The following is a 16,790-nucleotide window of genomic DNA, read 5'->3' as shown; positions in this document are numbered from 1 at the left end:
CTTGAACTATAAAAATAATACTTATTGGGAGTAACTCTAAAGAGGTAGCATGAGGTGTCTTTGTCATAATGGAACATTTTTGTATCTTGACTATAATCACCTCAAAATAAAAGTTCAGAAAATTGATATTTGTGGGTAAATCTTTCAGTAAATCACCCAAGATAACTGCATATGATCTGGTAATAAAAATAAACATCTTTTCTTTGTCTTTGATCAGAAATAATAACTGTTAGTTCTGTGGCTAATGGCTTTTGTTTTTCAAATCTAGTGGTTACTAATATTGTTTTTAAAAAAATAGAAAAATACTTTTAACTCACCAGTTGTGTTGTGGTGTTTTACTCTGAGATTGCCGAAATTGTATTTTTTTGGCATCTAAAGTCAACTGAATTTGTGTTAGACTTCAAGTAGTTTCTGTTACATTGTATTGTCAACTTGTAAACAGATTTCTCACATTTACTTTACCCTAAGTTATATGAAAAAGCATTAGGTAAAACTATTTTTTTAATTTCAGAGTTTTTTGTTTTTTTAATTTTTCTTTTACATATGAATGCCTGGAGTTAACTAATTGGCATTATTTCTTTTTCCAGTATTTAGAGGCCCATCTAAAATTTCTGGCATTTTTCTTGCAAGAAGCTACTCTGTATCTGGGTTGGAATCGTGCCAAGGAAATCTGGGAGTGTCTTGTGACTGGCCAGGATGTTTGTGAATTAGATAGAGAGGTAAGAAGATATTGTGGATGAAGTAAGACAGCAGTGGGACTTAATAGTATTTCACTTTTTTGTGTCTATCTCACATTTTTGTGTGTGTCTCACATCTTCAATTCTAAACACTTTTCAATTTACTAAGCATACATTTATACTAATAGGCTAGGAACTATAAGTGTGGAAAAGATATTTTATATAATATATATCTGTGATATAGACAGCTGTGTGAGATCTTTGGTAAGTCTGACACCATTCTGGATAAAACCAAATTCAGCCAAGTGAGTACAGCAAAACAATTCTTGGTGTGTCTTTTAGTATTTTTTTCCCTCCCATGAAACTAATTTTAAATTAACCAGCAGAAAACTTTGAGTTCCTATAATGATGTTGTATCCCGGAAACGCTAAAGAAGGAACTGATACCTAGACAGATCTTTAGAACTACAGTTACACAGCTGAAAATGGATTAAACCAGGAGCACCACACTGCTTTGACGTTTTCTAACAGTGAATGGCTGTTTCCTCATCTCATTTGTAGAATAGTGTTAACTACATCATAAGATTATTGAAAGGACTAAGTATGTGACAGTGCCTAGCACAGTGCCTGGCACATAGTAAGGCTTATTAATAAATGTTGGTGGTAAAACCAAAGTGTAACAATTCAGTGAAAAGCATGAATTTATATTTTCATTATCTAGAGGAAAGATTGCAGTAATTAACTGCTTTATTTAGTTCCAGAGTTAGAACCATTTCAGTTTTGAGTGGTATTAAGGCAATATAAATTTCTAAAGAATTAAAAATAATTTATCTTTGCTCTCCCAGTTTGGAATATGTATTTGCCTTAAATGGATTTTAGTTACAGGGTGATACTTGTCTTGATCTGCAGATGTGTTTTGAATGGTTTACAAAAGGGCAGCATGATCTTGAGAGTGATGTTCAGCAGCAGCTCTTCAAGGAGAAGATTCTTAAATTGGAGTCGTATGAAATCACCATGAATGGTAGGGAAGAAACTTAAAATCATTTTTCAGTTCTTTAAAGTAAGAATTTTATACTTTTCCTCTCAGCGCACTCTCAGAAGCAGCTAACCAGTTTGGGATATCCTTCTGGACTTTGCCTTATGCATACAAAGACACACCTATATATACATATATTTATATACACAGATAAATTTCTTTTTACATGAATGGTATTTTTAAATTATATAGGCTAATTGTCAAGCTGTCTTTTCATGAAATTACTTAGTACAAAAAGGATTCATTTAAGGTGAAGATTTGTCAAAGTATAGAAATCCTCTTTTCAGTTGTATCTTTTAATTGAGGTTTTTTTATTGATACGTATTTTACATGCTATAAAATTTACTTTTTTAAGGTGTACAATAAGTGCTTTTCGTATATTCACAAAGTTGTTCAACCTTCACCGTTTTTAATCTCAGGATATCTTCATCACCCCAGAAAGAAACCATGTAATAGTCACTATCCATTCTCCCCTTTCCCTGACCTCTCGTCTACTTTCTGTCCTTATAGATTATTCTAATCTGAACATTTTATATAAATGGAACCATATAATATGTCACCTTTTGTATGAATATTTGGCTTCTTTTATCACGCTGAGACATAATGTTTTCAGGGTTCACCCAGGTTTTAGCACGTACCAGAACTTCTTTCCATTTTATGGCTGACTAATATTTCATTGTATGGCTGTAACACATTTTGTTTATCCATTCATCAGTTGATGGTCATTTGGGTTGTCACCACTTTTGGTTATTATCAATAATGCTGCTGTAAAGGTTCATATACAAGTTTTTATATTCCTAGGAGTGAAATTGCTGTATCATATAATTGACATTTGAGGAACTGTCAATCTGTTTTGCAAAGTGGCTGCAGCATTTTATAATCACACCAGCAGTATATGAGGGTCTGATTTCTTCACATCTTCTCTAATAATTATTATAAACTTTTTTTTATTTTAGCCATTCTATTGGTTGTGACATGGTATCTCATGGCTTGATTTACATTTCCATGATGACTAAGGATCATGAGCATCCATTCATGGGCTTATTGGTCATTTATATATCATCTTTGGAGAAATGTCTATAAAAATCTTTTTCTCATTTTTAAATTGGGTTATTTGCCCTTTTATTTTTGAGTTGTGTTGTTTATATATTCTGCATATTCACTCCTTATCAGATATGTGATTTACAAATATTTTGTCCTGTGGGTTGGCTTTTCACTCTCTTGGTAGTCCTTTGAAGCACAAAAGCTTTTAGTTTTGATGAAGTTTATTTATTTTTTTGTCATTGTTGTTGCTTGTGCTTTTGATACCATATCTAAGAGACGATTGCCTAATTCAAGGTCTTGGAGATTTGTGCCTATGTTTTGTCCTAAGAGCTTTATAGTTTTAGCTCTTGATGTACTTTGTCTTTTCATTGATTATCTGTGGTACCTAGAGTGCATGAATTTATATGACATTCTATAATTTCAGGTTTTAACTTATTTAAGACTTTTTTTGAAAATGTGAATCTCTGTGATCATCGATTGAAAAGACAAGGAGCTCAATTGGTAAGTAACATTGTTTTCAAATCTAGAAAATTCGGAAAATCTAGTAAAACTTGACATTCAGCAAAAAACATGTGTTATAATTGAGAGAAAACATGAGGTTTTTTTAGAAAGAATGGGCACCTCCTTGACTGCAGGCTTCTGCATGGACGAGGGCGCTTCTCTTAGAGTGTGAGGAGGCTGCGTTTCCCGCACAGGTGACTTCTCAGACCCCTCTTTGCTTCTTGCTGATCTGGGGCAGCCAGCGGCCTCCTGTGGCTGGGTGAACGTGGAGTAGGGATAGTTCCAGCCAAGCTTCCAACCTCTCAGATCTAGCAATTCACGTGTACCTGAAAAAGTACCAAAATCTTCAGTTCTGGGATCACAAGGGCAAGGATTTGGGGGGAAATTTTTTTTTTTTTTTTTTTTTTTTGCGGTACACGGGCCTCTCACTGTTGTGGCCTCTCCCATTGCGGAGCACAAGCTCTGGACGTGCAGGCTCAGCAGCCATGGCTCACGGGCCCAGCCGCTCCGCGGCATGTGGGATCTTCCTGGACCGGGGCACGAACCCGTGTCCCCTGCATCAGCAGGCGGACTCTCAACCACTGCACCACCAGGGAAGCCCTGGGGGGAAGTTTTTAAGAACAGACAAGGAAGCAGGAAAATGAGGACCTGTAGAATGTATACAGCTTATGTTTATATTTACGTGAGCACCTTAAAAAAGAAAGGCAAAAAATAACTCTTTTTCCACATCTGTTTCATTCATGACCTGACTTCCTAGGTGGTAAGAATTTTAACAAGATCTTGTAAGGCCTGGATCCTGCCCTTTCTAACTGAGCTCTGAGAAGACCAGATTGAGCCCCAAGGATAGTAACTACCTCTAACCTAACTCTTTCCTTTGAAGAAAAGCTCGTAAAGAGGGCGCCCATATTATTCCTGTTTTGTTTCTGCTTTAGTAGCCCATTTGGGTAGAGTTCTAGCTTAGGTTTAGGAATGTCTGGAGAAAAATCTCCATATCTGTCTTGGTTCCATGGAAGTTGCCCAGTGTTTCTGTTGTTGGTCGTTTCTTGTTTTAAAGTTCCATATCAGTATAATGATGTTCTCATATGTAACTTGGTTTTTGCAGCCTTAATTCATTTTGAACTTGAAGAGGTGTGGAGTTACAGTGTAGCAGAAAATAACTGTAATTTTGTGACCTTGGTGTGCTGTATACTTTTCTTTCTTTTGAACAGTATGTAGAAAAGCTGGAATTGATAGGAATGGATTTCATTTGGAAAATAGCCATGGAATCACCTGATGAAGAAATTGCTAATGAAGCTATTCAGTTAATCATAAACTACAGTTACATTAATCTAAATCCTAGGTTAAAGAAGGTGGGTATTTAAGGAAAGAAGGTACACAAAAAAGCAGAAAATAATATATTTTTAATTGCTAAGTTGGCATGCCTGAAAGTCGGGCTTCTTTATTTTGACATTTTATCAGTAATAATGATTACAACTAAATGCTAGACTAATTTTAATTTCCATATACCTCTTACTTTTAGGATTCTGTATCATTACATAAGAAATTCATTGCTGATTGCTACACAAGATTAGAAGTGAGTAGCAAATTTTATTTAACCTGTTTTTGAAATAAATGCTTTTGGGTTTTTTTCCTTTTATAATGTTGTGTTTTGAGATCGTGTATAATGTTGATATTTGTAGCTGGATCCTACTGGAAGAATTTGCTAGCAGTACCGTATTGTGGACATAGGGAACAGGCATTTGCCCTAATGCCCACAATGTAGAAGTGTATTTTACAGGAAATCCTTCTCCCTCCCCATCCCTTTTCCCTGCTCCACCCACCCAACCCACCCCACCCCACCCCCTTTTGGGGGTATAGAAACTGTCTTCAGAAAATAGGTCTACTGTACTTTTCACATTTCTGATAGATTCTTTTTCTCCTTTTTCTGTCCAGAAATTTTATACAAGCACTTGCTTCTTTTCCCATCCTTCCCCATGTGTCACTTTGTTTATATCATAAATGCTATTAAAGGCCATAGCAGCACACTCAGTAGTGGGTAGTGTTGGGTGTCTTTGTCCACTAGAAGCCTGCAGTGTAATACTGTCTCAATAATTTAAACTTTCTGATGATGAATATGTGCTGGTGATGAATCTGTACAGGAAGGAGTTCCCAAGTTGTGACTTCCATCCAAATATGCCATCATAAAAACATTTAAAGTATTCAGGTATCCCTAAATGAGGTGCCATGTAAGTATTAACACATGTAGAATGGTAGTTCTCAGTTGGAGGTTATTTTACCTCCCAGGGGACATTTGGCAATGTCTGAAGACCGTTTTGGTTGTCACAACTAGAGGGGTCCTATTGGCACCTAGTGGTAGGTGAGTGGTGAATAGAAGTCAGGGATGCCACTGAACATCCTGCAATGTCCCCGACAGTCTTCCACAATAAAAAAAAGTTTCCAGCCCAAAATGTCAGTAGAGCTGAGGTTGAGAAACCCTGATATAGAGAGATGATTTTCTATTTTGTAGGCAGCCAGTTCAGCGCTTGGTGGCCCCACTCTGACACACGCTGTGACCAGAGCAACAAAGATGCTTACAGCAACTGCCATGCCAACTGTAGCCACGTCAGTCCAGTCTCCATACAGGTAAGTGTTTGCAGAAGTTACAGCGAATATGCAACACCTAAATGTAGATCAGCTTAAAAAAAAATAATTGGAATCTTTTCTTTCCTTTGGAGATATCTCAGTTAATTGTTCATTTCCTCATTTTATTTCATATCTTTTTCAAACAGTCATATCCTGGGAAATTATATATTCCCCATCACGTATTTTATTTGATTCATTTTACTTTTACTGTGTGTAACACGAGTAGCCTCCTCTATGATGGGATCAAGATATATTCATTGTATGAAGAGTAATTTTTTTCAAGTTTGAAATATTTACTTAGACCTCTTATAACTTTTCTCATTGAATAGTCAAATCCAGGGCACCAAATAGCATAAGCAAAATGAAGTGGAATATGATGATTGATTAATATTGTACATTTTGATATAATCATAGTTAAAATGTTTTACTTAAAATCATTTTTCAAAATAATTTTTAATAAGAACTTTAGCCCCAAATATTTGTGTTAAAACTTTGAACTGACATCTCTTAATCACATTGCTGTGTTGAGTATTTTCAGATGTTGTCAGTGAGATCTGAGTTCAGTGTTATAGGTCTTTGATATAGTAAGGAGAATAGATGAGTATTTAGAAACATTAGATTGAAGTAACTAAAATACTTTTGTGGGGTTTTATGTGCCTTTCATTACTGGTAAGCATCCCCCAGCCAGTGATGCTCAGGAAACCTTGGCAGGCGCTCAGAGAAGGGCTCCCTCTCTATGCCTTACTCTGCTGCCCTCTAGTGATTGGTGCTCATAAAGTCTTTTTCAACTCCTGGAATCACTTTATGTGTTTATGTATGTATGTATTTATTTCTTTCTCTTTATTCACAGTTGGGGATATTCCTTTCTTTTTAAAGCCATCCTTTAGAAGAAGAGTCAAGGCAATATCCTTGCTCACATTCTTCTTCTTTATCTTCTTTTTTTAAATGAGCTGAGTACCGTGTAGTGATACATTATTAATATGAAAGAAGCCAATAGAACTCAACCCTCTTGGACCTCTTTTTTAAATGACAGAAAGTGATTATAGATTCAACTCATGATAAGAACACTAACATGACTTTTGCATTCCCACATTCTTGGAAGTGTATCTCAAATAGACTTTCATTAAGAATTCCTAATTACATGTTTGTAAAATGTAGTCTATATCTATGACCTAGGTCCTTAACGATTCATTTGTCTGACAAACCAGACTAGAAATGCACTTATAAACTATTGGATTGGGATTTCCAAACTGCTGCTTCTCTAAATAAGCATGCTTTTTGTTTGTCTTTTCTAACTGCTTTGTATTCTGAATCATTTCATATTTGACTATTACAGAACAAAACCACATGATAGTTTTTAAATATTCTCATTATAAACCCTAAACAGAGTTACTAAGAATATGTAATTTCAGAGTTGCCTTTGAACCAGTACATGTAGTTTATCTCATTCACTAGTCTTAAAAGAACTTTTCAGTGACCATAATTGTTCCACTTATGGGAGGAGGAGTTATTCTCTCATTTGTACAGTGTTTGCAATGCTGTCTGTGATCTAATTCATCATTGAGGCAAAATAAAACAGTTCACTCAACAATTCACTTGTTAAGCACTTAAATATTTCCTCAAGATGTTCCATCTGAATATCAAGTTCTGGTTTCTGCCCATAAACTGAAAGAATTTAGAACTCTGTTAAATGCGTTTAACCAACTCTTTTTAAAGTGAAATTTCCAGTACTGCTAATCAGCATACGTATTGTTAGAAAATCTGAAAACTTTCCAGATTTAGAAATACACCTGTACAAAATACTTAGACTCTCTGGAATAGTAAATATTTAAATTAAGGGCACTTGGATTTTCATTTGTTAGTGTTAACACATGTAGTGTTTAATAAAGTGTGGAGCTGTGACTGTACAAGCTGCTGGATGTTGGAGTCCTGTTATTTCAAATGATAAGATTGCTTAAGTCTAACCAAAAGAGGTCTCAGGTCTCACTTTCAGAGTCTGTGAGAGTGCCACAGTTCCTTGCTGTGTGTTTTCTGTTCCAGAGATGGTTATGTCTCTTGATGTGTGTTGATTTCTTAAGTACTTTGAAAACCCTTGGGATAACAAATTCTTACCTTGTATGTTTTAACTATACAGACTAGTCACTTAAACCAGATGAACAATTTTTTTCGTCCTTTTCTTCTGCCTCATTCTTAGGCTAAGTAAAACAAACAGCAGCTCTCATTTGTGGCATACTTAATGGTTTGCATTTGTCTTCTAAATTTCAGGCAGTTCAGAACTTAAGTCAGATTCTGTGTGTTTACAGAATTATGTGGCATATCTTAATTGTAAGGTTATGAGATTCAAACTCACTGATCGTTCATTCTTGGTGGATTGGTAGACAAATAAGCCTGCAGACCCAGAGGAGACCCAGGTCCTCTATTTATGGGACAACTGTTTAAAAAAAGAAAAAGAAGAAGAAAGAAAAGAACAGGAAAGGAAACATAGGGAGGGGCAGGCTTCTGCCCCATATTCCATCTGTGTGCGACAGCTGTGACCTGCTTGAACCACCTCCCCCTTGAGTGAAAAGGAAGTTAGTCTTTGCAGATTTCAGTCTTTGACCGGAGAGGGCTAATTGTGATTGTGGTTTTGGTGAAATAGACTGAAATTGAGCTCAAGTCAGCAGTTCATTTCAAGTATTTTCAAAAAAAATTTTTTTTTAATTTATAGATCCACTAAACTTGTAATAATTGAGAGATTGCTGCTTCTGGCAGAACGCTATGTGATCACTATAGAGGTAAGCCTCTCTTCTTTGTAAAGCAACTGTATCATCCTATAATTAGTCTCAATGTGTTAGGAGTGTATTTTTGTGACATTTAACAGTGGCGCTGTACATCCCACTTGCTGTATCTTTTGACTTGCTCTATCTTTTTCAAGGATTTTTACTCTGTTCCCCGAACTATTCTACCTCATGGTGCCTCATTCCATGGACATCTTTTAACTCTTAATGTTACTTATGAGTCTACCAAAGATACCTTCACTGTAGAGGTAGGTTTACATTAAGCTCTGAAGCTATTTCCATATTGTCATGTTATTTTATAAGAACACTGTTGATTGAGATCGAACACTGTTGTTTATTTAGCTGCATGAATGACTATTCTAAAAGCTGTTTGGAAAACAAATTTAGAATAAAGACCTGAAATGAAAGGAAGCTGATAGGGTATAAGCAGACTCATAAGTAAATACATAATATCAGGTGATAATGAATGTTATAAAGGTTAAAAAAGAAGACAGCAGGATAAGATGGGTATACATGACATATTTTAGAAAAGAATGGTTAGGGAAGGTCTCTGAGGTGATCACATTTGAACAGAGACTTGAATGAAGTGACAGAGTTAGCCATTTCTGGGGAAGAGCATTCCACACAAAGGGAGCAGCAGGTACAAAGGTCCTGAGGGGGGAGTTTGTTTGATTTATTCAGTGACAAGGAAAGTGGCTGGTGTGACTAGAGCACAGTGAGAAGGGGAAGAGTGGAAGACACTCCAGTGGAAGAAGGACTTGAGATTTCATTCCCTGCGTGCTGGGGAATGGAGTATGGAATAGAATATTTAATTACTGCAGGAGGGAAGCCTCACAAGGGCAGGATTCTTGACTTTGGGTTCTCTGCTGTGTTCCCAGGTTCTGGAACAGTGCCCGGTACATAACAGATGCTCACTAATAGTTGTTTAAATTGATAAATAAGTGAATTACTCAGAACAGTGTTTCATTTCATTTTACAGGCTCACAGTAATGAAACCATAGGGAGTGTCCGGTGGAAGATAGCCAAGCAATTGTGTTCTCCAGTGGATAGTATACAGATATTTACAAATGATAGTCTGGTAGGTGTAAATAAACATTTTGTGGCACTTTAGTCTGATATCAGTATTTTCCTCTCCTTTCCTTCTCAGTAATTAAGAAACCACTTTTTACAGCTGACAGTGAATAAAGATCAAAAGCTCCTCCACCAGCTGGGCTTTTCTGATGAGCAAATCCTCACAGTAAAGACTTCTGGCAGTGGGACCCCGTCTGGGAGCTCCGCAGATTCCTCAACCAGCTCCAGCAGCAGCAGCAGTGGGGTGTTTAGTTCATCATATGCCATGGAGCAGGTATTGAGCGATAATATTCCAGTTCAGAACAAGAACGTAACATCATTAAGTTTTGCCTTCGGCCCATGTAGATTTGCATGATTATGTCCTTTTCTCTCAGACAAGTCCTGCCCCTTCAGAACTGTATCACTGAGGAATGCTGGGATTCAGCTGGGAGAGGCAGATACACAATTTGTCAGTCTTCTGAACCACAGAATCTTCTGAGTCTGAGCGATTCTGCCTGGCCACTGCTTGCTGCTCCTCTCATATATCTCTCCTCATTAATTCATTGAGTTTCCTCTCCTGGGTCATTCCCATTAACATTCAAACGTGCTGTGCTATTTCTACCCTCTTTTTAGAAAACCTTTTTTCACCCCAGTTTCAGCTTCAATTCCTGTCCCCATTCTCTCCTTCCCAAATCAGCGGAGCTCCTTGAAAGGGTTGTCTAAGCTCTCTTTACCATACTCTCTTGACCCCTCTCAAAAATAAACTCTGCAAGGTAATCTGTCATGTCCACCTCTCAATCAATCCTCATCTTCTTGGCATTTCAGCAGAGTTGATCCATGTGATCACTTACCCTTGAAATACTTTTTCCCCTTGGCTTTCAGAACCCCCCTGGCTCCCCCCTCCCTCTCTGGTTCTCCCTCTTTGGTCTCCTCTGCTGCCTCCTTTTCATCTCCCCGATCTGTGTACAAAGAAGTTCCCTGGCTCAGTCCTTTGACCTTTCCTCTGTCTACGCTCATTCCCTTAGGAATCTCATCCAGTTTCAAAGCGTTATATATTGTATGTATATTGATAACACCCCAGTTTTTATCTTCAGCTTGAAGTCTAGGTACATGGAACCAACTAGTTAATCAGCATCTCCTCTTAAATGTGTGATAGACATCCCAGTCCTAACATCCAAAACTGAGCTCCTGATATCCCCTTTCCCACCACCTCACCCCTAACCCAAACCTCTTCATCCCAGTCTTGCCGTATTTCAGATAATGCCTATTTCATTCTTCTAGTGGCTCATGCCAAAATCCTTGGGTCCCTACTTTCTCTCATAGCCCTAACCATCAGCAGATCCTTGACTCTACCTTTAAAATTCATCTAGAATCTAGCTCCTTTTCTCTACCTCCACAGCTTCCACACCAATCCGAGCAGCCATCATCGCTCATCTGGAGGGTTTCAGCAGTTCTCTAACTGGTCTCAGGGCTTCTGCCCCTATACTAGTTCAGTCTCTTCTCTGTGTAGCACCCAACAGCCCATGATCTTTTTAAACAGAGTCAGATTATGCCACTCCTCAGCTCAGACTCTCCAGCGGCTCCCATCTCACTCAGAGTAAGAGCCAGAGTCTTTACTGGGACTTTCAGGGCCTACTTGGTCTATCCCCCACACTGAGATGTTCCCCCATGACCCACCCTCACTCTCACCACTCCAGCTGCACTGGCTTCCATGTTGGTCCTCAGACATAGTGGGCCCTGTGCACTTGCTCTTCTCTGTGCTTGTAATGTTCTTTCCTGATACCCATGTGGTTCTTCCTCACTTCCTTCAGCCTTCACTCAAATGTTGCCTTCTTGGTGAGCCTTCTTTGGCAGTCCTGTCTAAACTTTCCACCTATTGGTACTCCTGCACGTCTCATTTCCCTTCCCTACTTTATTTTTGCCTAACATACTATATTTTTTATTTACCTTGTTTAATGTCTCTCTCTCTCCCCCCAGTGAAATTTAAGCTCCTTGAGAGCAGACCTTTGTCTGTTTTGCTCACTGCTGTACTTCCAGCACCTAAAACAGTGCCTAGAACATAATAGGTAATCAGTATTTGTTGAATGATTTTATGAATCAGGGTTTTCTGTACCTTCTCTGTGCCAGGAACTGAGCTCAGCACAAGGGGTACAAAACTAACAAGACCATTCAGCTCTTTATGCTTTTATAGTCTAGAAAGTAAGATAATACCAGCCCTCGTGTGAAATAAAGGTATTTAAATGACAGAGAGGGATTTTTTTATAGTTATTATGTATAGTCCTTTCATTTAATTACAAATGTAAGATCTTTGCATGGCTGTCTCTTTAACTTAGAGAGCATAGCCTTACTTATAGATACCATAGAATCCTGCAGGGTTAATGTTAGTATTGTGCCATTTCTTAAAAAGTAACTATACTTATATGTAGTGAGAATTTAAGAACGAAATCATACTCAGAGCAGTATTATGACAGTTTATCAGCAACAGAAATGACATACATAGCATCTTTGAGTTTAACATTTTTAAACTATCTCATATTTATCCTGAATTTATTAAAAACCTTCCCAAATATAAATATATTCTATAGTGATGTCTAGCTTTTTTATTTCTTATACCAGAACATAGTACTTTAATCACATCTGAATCTCTTCTATACAGTTGTATCCATTTTTTTCACCTTGAAAAAAACAGGCCAACTTCTTTTTCTCAAATTACATATATATCTATGTGGTTGTGTGTGAGTGTGTGTGTTTGTATATATCACTTTAAATTTTTTTTTAATACAGTTGACTCCTGTTATTTATTTTTTTCACAACTCACACACACACACTGTATTTTATTTTTACAAGAGATAAATAAACTGACACCAAGCATTGTAAATGGATGACCACAACAAAAGCAACAATGATTGCAATTACCAAACACGAAACACACTCATACTGTGTAATAATATTGACATTCAGTCCAGGAATCCTCCACTGTAACAGCTCCTTTACTTTGCAGTGAAAATTGATTTGTATATTTTTTGCCTCTGAGTCCTTGTGGGATTTTTTTTATTATTATTCAAACAGAAAGTCACAAAAATTATAATCATCCTCATCAGTTCACTCAGTCCCATGTAATTAATTTTTTTTACATGTTGATCTTTTGTTAGCACTTTTATGAATTCATCAGTTTTGCATTAGAGTTCTGAATGAATTTGCTTTTAAATCACTCTGCCTTGTTTGCTCCTGCCAAGCTATGATCAGCTTCCAACGGTGCCCACCCTCCATTCTGTTCATCACATCTGCCCTTCCTTTTGCCTCTCTGCCGCTGCCTGCTTTTTGGTGCCTTAGCCCCTTCGCCAGCAGGTGGTAGGAGAAGAGAGCCCAGGTGATGAGCACGCTAGGAGAGGGAGTGGTCCCTCACTGTGTTCCCGTGTGTTGTTGTTTGAGGCAGATAAGCACCATGCTTCCCTCAAGTTTTGCAGTAGCCAGTCTTTAAGAACCAGTAATTTTATTGTTTGTACCTTTGATTAGAAAAGGAGAAAATTGTTTTGTAAATTTGCATTTATGTTTTGCTTCCTCCCTCAGGAGAAATCCCTCCCTGGTGTTGTGATGGCGCTTGTGTGTAATGTATTTGACATGCTTTACCAGCTGGCCAATCTAGAGGAGCCAAGGTAAATAGAAATGTTTACAAAGCTTGAAAGAGAGAAAGTTATTAAAGTTAGAGAACCCAGTAAATGTTCACTTGAAATGTATATTACTTCACATCCCATACTAAATGACTTTGTTATTGAAACTGTGGTTTGTGTGAAAAAAAATTAATATTTGAAAAATTTCAGGATAACTCTACGAGTACGAAAGCTTCTGCTCTTGATACCCACTGATCCAGCCATTCAGGAAGCCCTTGATCAACTTGATTCTTTAGGAAGAAAGGTATGAGTATCTTGGATAGTTATATAACAGGCATGGAAATTTTATATCATGATTCAGTGAAAATACATCATGACATCACATTAAGGTCATACAATATCATCTTTCCCATAACAGTTTTTTTTAATTTAGAAAAATACCGTTGCTGTAAAATCTTTGCTGTAAATAATGATATCAAATTTTAGAACTGGAAGAGCCTTTATTATCATCTGCTTCCACCTCCTTCATGTTTTATATTAGGAAACCCAAGCGCAGAGTGATGAACGGTCTTGGCTAGGGTCAGACTCTAGTTCTGATTGAGTTGAGATATTTTTCTTCTGTTATGAGCCTCTCTGAATGTGGTTGTTGCATATGTTTGAGTTGCTTGTGTAAATGGGTTATCATTTAATATTTTCACAGTTGATATTTAAAGTTCCTTTTGTTTAACATTTAGAATCTTGTTCCTTAAGAGTCGTATATATATAATGAAATTGTGTTTTATCTATAATATTGTGTTCTCAGAGTAAATTCATTTAGATGAAAGCTGTTAGAACTAAGTTATGAATTTTGTATTTCAGTGATTATAGTTTAGATGAGCTCATAATCGTGTCACATGTACCTTATATATTAATTTGAGGAAGAAGAGAGCTAATGTAATTAAAAACTATATTACTTGTACTAACTAAAAAAATTATCAAAACTACTACACTGCAATCTTATAATTTAATTATCAATGTTTGGTGGTACAAATTTTATTTATTTATTTATTTTAATTAATTAATTTATTTTATTTTGGCTGCGAGGGCTCTTCGCTGCAACACGCGGGCTTCCCTAGTTGCAGTGCGAGGGCTCTAGAGTGCATGGGCTCAGTAGTTGCGGCGCGCGAGCTTAGTTGCGGTGCACGAGCTTAGTTGCGGTATGTGGGATTTTAGTTCCCCAGCCAGAGATCGAACCAATGCCCCCTGCATTGGGAGTGCAGAGTCTTAACCACTGGACCACCAGGGAAGTCTCCTTGTGGTACAAATTTTAAAAACACGGAAACAAATTAGGATGACCCCACTAGTGTTGCTTAGAATACAATCCCAGAAGCATTCCTGTATGATTGGAATGCTGTTGAGCATTTACTGTCTGTGTGATGGAGTTCAGTGCTTTGTTAATAATTAGAGTGATGTGGCTTTGAGGTTAATTTTTAGAAAATTTCATTGATTTGATTATATTAAAGTCGGAAACAATATCAGAGTATGTAGTGATATCTGCTTCTCTTCAATTTGTGCTTTTGAGCTGTATATTCCTTTTTTCTCTCTATTAAACTTAGAAAACATTGTTGTCTGAAACGAGTGCTCAGTCTTCAAAATCTCCATCCCTGTCTTCCAAGCAGCAGCATCAGCCAAGCGCCAGTTCAATTTTAGAAAGTCTGTTTCGATCTTTCGCTCCAGGAATGTCCACCTTCAGAGTGCTCTACAACTTAGAAGTAAGAAACCGCATTTCTTTTTATTTCATTTTAACAGATTCCTTTTGGCCTAAAGGTTCATGCTTTCAGATATCAGAAATAAGTAAATAGGTTTCTATTATTTTTGAATGGTTCATTTAAAAAAATTAGTTTTAATAAAAGTAAAAAATAGAATATAAATTGAAGTATTTTGTTGTTTTGGACTTTGAAAATGCTCAGTTTTCTTTTTCAATTTATACCTGTGTGCATTGTTATACTTGCAAAATAGCATGTAAATAAATAATTAGGAAGCTGTTATGTATTAAAATGTGTCATTATCTTCCTCTGGAAGTTTTGCAAGTCTGTATAACATCAGTTACTAATCCTCAGCCTTCTTGTTATTAAATGCATCCTAACATTTTTAAAAAGCTGTTGTAATTTGTGGCCGTTAATGAAGTTTTATAAGGAGTTTGTCAGGAGTCACATTAACATTATTATTTCAAGGTTAAAAAAAAAAGAATTGAAAGCATTTGAACAAAAGAATATTTTTATTACTCTTCTTCCCAATAGTAGCTTTAAGCTAGTAGATTTAGTTCAGTAAACATTTACTAACTGTTTACTGTCTACAAGTCATTGTGGTATTTAAAGGATCAGAGTTGAAAAGACAAGATAATTGCTCCAAGATCTTATGAGTAAGACATAGGGGAGGCTGGATAGGCTGAGTCATGAAATGAAAACAGTAACAAAGCAGTGTGGAGAGTGGCCCACTCTTGGAGGATGAGGGGCTAGACCCTCAGGCCACTTAAGATCTGGAGAAAATAAAGCCCTGGATGATTTTGCTTTGCCCTAATATGTTCTATCCAGTCAGTTATTTATTAAGGAATCCAGATCAGTGCCTAAGCAACCTTAATCATCAAATTACCATTTATCTTCAGTAGGTTTTAAATCACAACATAGGTCATAATTGGTAGGAAGGTACCTGCTTGGGCATTTTTTCCAAGTTTTATTTCATCTGACAATCTAATTTGGAGTATAAAATTACATTCATTCATTTTTATGTTTCACTCATTTATATGGTGGAGCTGTGTTAACATTTCATATTTGCCTTAAAATAATCATTCTTGTGAAAACATTTGTTGGGTTCAAAAGGAGAAAATATCTAGCAAATATTTTAAAAATAAAATATGTCCTTATTTCTTGCAGACATTTAAAAATACATACAATATTCTAAAACAGAAAATGACCTAGAAATTTTTGGCTACCTCAAGCTTATGAAATTGGCATCTTACAATTACTGCCAGATTTGTCATTTGCTTTTGAATGATTGTCTCAAAAAGTTAAGGTATAAATTTTAACACCCACATTTGAGAGCACCCAGAGAAACAGAATGGCCCAAACAGTGGGTCTAGCTTGTCATTGGCTACCTAGATTGCATTATCTTAGAGCCAAAGGGTTATATAAATTATCTCCGGTATAATTTTAGGACTTCTGATTAACTGGAAATTCCTCTGATAGGTTTTCTTTTGCTTGACACAAAAAATGTAGAAAACCTAACACTCCCAGAGCACTTATTTTTACTATTACCTGCAAGGTTAATGTCCTTGCATTTCGATCATTAACTTACATTTGCCTACTAGGAAAATTCAAAGTGGATATTCCAAATACCCATTCCTTTGGAGAAACCTTCCATCTTCACTAAATTGTCCATTAAATGTGGGGAGTGTGTGCATGTGGCTGTTGACATTCAGGAGGGGTTAGGATAGC

At 36.7% G+C, this 16,790-nt stretch overlaps 1 protein-coding gene across 1 annotated transcript in view; it reads left to right on the top strand.

Moving 5' to 3' along the window:
- USP24 (ubiquitin specific peptidase 24) overlaps window positions 1-16,790 on the top strand; it is a 149,484-nt gene that overhangs the window by 71,772 nt on the left and 60,922 nt on the right. The window contains exons 19-31 of the mRNA XM_079698560.1: window positions 588-719; window positions 1,586-1,697; window positions 3,181-3,257; window positions 4,466-4,606; window positions 4,777-4,830; window positions 5,764-5,879; window positions 8,587-8,653; window positions 8,794-8,904; window positions 9,636-9,734; window positions 9,828-10,001; window positions 13,277-13,362; window positions 13,528-13,621; window positions 14,913-15,068. Of these exons, the coding sequence (XP_079554686.1) occupies window positions 588-719; window positions 1,586-1,697; window positions 3,181-3,257; window positions 4,466-4,606; window positions 4,777-4,830; window positions 5,764-5,879; window positions 8,587-8,653; window positions 8,794-8,904; window positions 9,636-9,734; window positions 9,828-10,001; window positions 13,277-13,362; window positions 13,528-13,621; window positions 14,913-15,068 (1,419 nt within the window). The remainder of the gene's footprint in view (window positions 1-587; window positions 720-1,585; window positions 1,698-3,180; window positions 3,258-4,465; window positions 4,607-4,776; window positions 4,831-5,763; window positions 5,880-8,586; window positions 8,654-8,793; window positions 8,905-9,635; window positions 9,735-9,827; window positions 10,002-13,276; window positions 13,363-13,527; window positions 13,622-14,912; window positions 15,069-16,790) is intronic.

Source organism: Hyperoodon ampullatus, assembly GCF_949752795.1.
Source record: "Hyperoodon ampullatus genome assembly, chromosome: 2".
In the NCBI taxonomy this organism is placed as follows: Eukaryota; Metazoa; Chordata; class Mammalia; order Artiodactyla; family Ziphiidae; genus Hyperoodon; species Hyperoodon ampullatus.
Note: the sequence above shows the minus strand (reverse complement) of the source record. Positions and strands in the feature narration are given on the sequence as shown.